We start from the raw sequence: 4,524 nt of genomic DNA, 5'->3' as shown, positions 1-4,524 counted from the left end.
CATGGATATATACAAACAAGTACTTGATTCTAACTACATGCATGTATCACAATGTTGTAAGAAAAAAAAACCCCTAGCTAGATGTATATATGGTAGGGTATATATGTACTCAACGTACCTATGTCATTGCACGTGCAGGCACCCCCGCTGCCTCACTCCACTACACTACCAATCATTCACAATACAAGCACTCTCTCCCTGCTCGTCACTAGCTATATAAAGCAGAGCCTAGCTCTCTCTCTCCCTCCCCCCACCATCAGCAGACCACCACCAATCACACACACCGGCCGGCCAGCTCTCTAGCTCTTCCTCCAACACTTGTTGCTCCGCTCCCATCCCCTCAAGCCTCTCTTCACTGAATTTTCTGGTCGCCATGCACAGCTACTACAGAGCCATGCACCCGTACGCTCACCCGTACCAGCACCATGCCGCCGCCGTTGCCCCCACCACCAAGCACTACGGCCACTGCCATGATGCCGAGGAGGAGGACGACCATCAGTCCATGCTGCTCCTCTCCCTGTGGCCTCCCGGCCACCACCACCACAGCGTCGCCGCCGCTGCTTCCTCGGCGTGCTCGTCTCCTCCCACCATCTGCGCCACCACCAGCAGCACCAGCACCAGCACCACCTCCATGGCCGCCTCCTCCGCTTCTTCTTACCCTTTTTGCCTCACCCACCAAAGCCATTACAATGGCGGCGGATCTGCAGGGAGCAGCAGCCACAGTAGCTGCTTCCTGTTCCACCACGAGCACCAGCAGCAGGAGGAGCCCGATGTGAGCATATCGCTGTCCATAGCCCCGCCGCGCAGCAACAACGACGCAGCTTCCTGTGGTGGCCGTGGCTTCGCTGCCCCGTCGACCGTGACGACGCCGGAGGTGCCCACCAGCCAGTACTGGATCCCCTCCGCCTCCGAGATCCTGGTAGGCTCCACGCAGTTCTCCTGCGCCGTCTGCAACAAGACCTTCAACCGCTTCAACAACATGCAGGTAAACTGCATACGTACGTACGTTGCCCTAATTAATGCGATAACTAACACAACCAACCAACGACCACGCAGATGCACATGTGGGGCCACGGTTCGCAGTACCGCAAGGGCTCCGAGTCCCTGCTACGCGGCGCCATTATCACGGTGGGCACGGCGGCGGCGTCGTCGTCGTCGTCGCTGACGCGCCTGCCGTGCTACTGCTGCGCGGAGGGGTGCCGGAACAACATCGAGCACCCGCGGGCGCGGCCGCTCAAGGACTTCCGCACGCTGCAGACGCACTACCGGCGCAAGCACGGCGCCCGGCCCTACGCGTGCCGCCGCTGCGGCAAGCGCTTCGCCGTGCGCGGCGACTGGCGCACGCACGAGAAGAACTGCGGCAGGCTCTGGTTCTGCGCCTGCGGCTCCGACTTCAAGCACAAGCGGTCGCTCAAGGACCACGTCCGATCCTTCGGCGGCGGCCACGCGCCGCGCGTCGTCGAGTCCGTCGCCGTCGAGGACGAGGAGGAGGAGGAGGACGACGATGATGGCGACCTGCAGACTTTCGACGACGACAACGCCAACGGCGCCAGCGAAGAACCCAGCGACATGGCCGTCGTCTAGAGGCTTGCTTCTTCATTAATTAGATCGATGTGGTACTATAGTATGCTAGCTACTCTAGTACTCCACCGATGGACATAAGTAGTTCTAATGTGCTGCTCATGCATCTCTTAGCCGATCGCGCTGTCTGATTAGCTATATATAGATTTCATTTCAGTAGCGCTATATATACACTACCTTTCTTCTAGTTAGAGCGCTGCAATATTTCATGAGTCGATCGTCGTCAACGTACGTACGTACGTATATGTACGTGGTGCTTTGCGTCTCCAATTTTTGCATGTCAAAGCTAGGGTTGTCACATTGCGGCCCCACAGATAGGTGCCGATCGAGCTAGTAGAGAGAGGGAGAGAGTCTGTACGGTGTGCCGTGGTCATTTCTTGTACCTATATATGTCGTGTCGTCTTTATCTGTGTCCAAAGCTCTACAACTGTTTCATAGTGTCTCGTGCATGCTAAGAGAGAGTGGGAAAAAAGAGGTGGCCGGAGAGAGACGCTGTCGTATGGTACAGTAGTCTCTCTCTTTGATGCTTGGGTAGTAGTATTGTAAGAGAGTACTAACTCAGTCTTGAATATTTGTCGCTGACTAGTTCATTTTTAAACTACAAAACGACAACTAACAAAAGAATGGAGTACCTTCGAGCACCAGCAGGCATCAGCTGCTAGCTAATCATCGTGACTTAGAGGGTATTTGTTTGAGATTATAATCTATCTAGATTGTTAAGAAATAAAATAGACACAAATATTTACATGGAAAAGTCTTCTACAATATGGAGGAGTAAACAACCAGGAAACATATCCACTATCAATCGCAGAGTACAAGTTACAGGGAGGGCCTATATTTATAGGTGTACCGGAAAGTATATTCCAAATATACAAAAGGAATTAGAAGCATATAAAAACAAATCTTCCCTTGACTCTAAATTCATAGAACTGTTTTCCAAACACCACTAGGATGTTAAATTTGAATATCAACCAGGTCTAAGAATCATTAGACTTGAAACCGGAACACGGCTTCGTATCATCAAAATAACCTCTCTTCTGGAACGTAATAGAAACAGCTTCAGCATCAACTGTTCAACATTGCAAGTAATAGAGATTATTCAAACGGTTGCCCTTCAAGCTAGATAATATGATTGCCACGAGAAACCTTAAGACCAAGCGAAAGCGGCGGCCACAATGTGGATAAAAACAATGTGTCTAAACCTAGCTCGGATACCACTTGTTAGGGAATAAAAATAGACACAAATATTTACGTGGAAAATTCTCTACAATATGGAGGAGAAAACAACCACGAGAAACCATATCTACTATCAATCGCAGAGTACATGTTACAGGGAGAGCCTATATTTATAAGCATACAAAAAAGCATATTCTAAATATATAAAAAGAATTAGAGACATATTCTAACGTAGATCATGTAATCCAACAATTTTTGAATTAATTGTTAGATTATATAATCTAGGTAACTAACCCGCTATCTTTCGCCGCTGAGTTTATTTGCTGCATGCATGCTATGTTATACGAGCAGCACGCGCGTGACAGATCGAGAGGGGTGTCGTGCGTGTGCTTGTATTTGTTGGATCTTTTATGGGCATGACCCATTTATTAGATAAACTCTATGGTGTGTAGTGGTGGAGAATACCAATAGTACCATATTGGAAGTCCAAGGGTCTTTTGGCTTGACTTATATGGTGGGAATTATTCCACCTAACTTGAGAAGTCAAGAAATGGACAAGGGCGTGCCACACGCGCGCGCGCCGCCGGGCTCGGGCCGGGCGTGGCGTGGCGAGGAGTCACAGTCCAGCCGCAAGTGAGGGTGTTTCCATCTTGTGACTCTGCGCGCACGTCCGTCGTTGTCTCTTCTTCACTGGTTCCTGGCGTCTTCATCTCGTACGGATGGCAAGAGAAGTTGGACAAGGATCAGGATCCTCGGAGCGCATGGGAGGGTATGATCAATTCAGTTCGTTACTGTTTTATATTCTGCATATTATATATGTCGTATGTAGCTCTGTTCTGTCATATTATAATATGTTATATCTGTCTGTTTTAATTTTACAGTCATCTTGTTTATATTGCTATATGTTTATTTCCAGTTGTTCCTTAATAATTCATGAACCATGTTTATATACTTATTATATTTATATGATTTACATGCTTCATATGATTTGTGTTCTCATGATCCATATTGTTATGGATATTTTTGAGATCACGATTTCTATGTTTGATTATCTATTATATGTCATCATCATAATGTTAATTTATGGAATTAAAATGGTACGAAAAATGCCTATAATTCTAACAATCCAAAAACCTAATGTTAGGCGTTTTTCTGTCAGAGGTTTTGCTGCTATGCTAAAGCCTGATCCTTTTGATGGTAAAAACTTCTTGATATGGAAAGCTAAGATGGAATTGTGGCTTACTGCAATGTCTTGTTTTCATGCCGCTGAGGGCAAGCCTGCCGACTTACCTCCTGAGAATGAGGCTAAGTTTAAGAGAATGAGGCTAAGTTTAAGGCTGAAGACAACCTCTTTCGAGAAGCAGTAATTAGCGCACTTGATACTAAATTCCAGAAAAGCTATATCATCCTTCCTACAGGGAAAGAGCTGTGGGATGCACTTGTTGGAAAGTTTGGAGTAATTGACGCTGGTAGCGAGCTGTATCTCATGGAGCAGTTGTATGACTACAAGATGGTTGAGAACCGATCTGTAGTGGAACAGGCTCATGAGTTTCAGGCACTAGCTAAGGAACTCGAACTTTTTCCTTGTCCTTTGCCTGACAAGTTTGTGGCCGGCGGTATAATCGCCAAGTTGCCACCTTCTTGGAAGGACTTTGCTACCTCTCTCAAACATAAGAGACAAGAGTTCAATGTAGAAGAGCTCATTGGTACTCTTGATGTTGAGGAAAGGGCTAGAACAAAGGGCAGTGGAAAAGGTGTTGAGACCTC

The 4,524-nt window shown here is 47.7% G+C and overlaps 1 protein-coding gene across 1 annotated transcript; it reads left to right on the top strand.

Moving 5' to 3' along the window:
• The first annotated feature begins 252 nt into the window (after nucleotides 1-252).
• On the top strand, nucleotides 253-1,750 carry LOC100283667 (uncharacterized). The gene is made up of 2 exons (NM_001369890.1): nucleotides 253-985; nucleotides 1,057-1,750. Exons 1-2 carry the CDS (start codon nucleotides 374-376, stop codon nucleotides 1,582-1,584), a joined length of 1,140 nt encoding a protein of 379 aa, NP_001356819.1. The 5' UTR covers nucleotides 253-373; the 3' UTR covers nucleotides 1,585-1,750.
• The last annotated feature ends 2,774 nt before the right edge of the window (nucleotides 1,751-4,524 follow it).

The sequence above is a fragment of the Zea mays genome, chromosome 2 (genome assembly GCF_902167145.1).
Source record: "Zea mays cultivar B73 chromosome 2, Zm-B73-REFERENCE-NAM-5.0, whole genome shotgun sequence".
Taxonomy (NCBI): Eukaryota; Viridiplantae; Streptophyta; class Magnoliopsida; order Poales; family Poaceae; genus Zea; species Zea mays.
The sequence above is the reverse complement of the archived record's forward strand: the minus strand, read 5'-3'. Positions and strand labels throughout refer to the sequence as shown.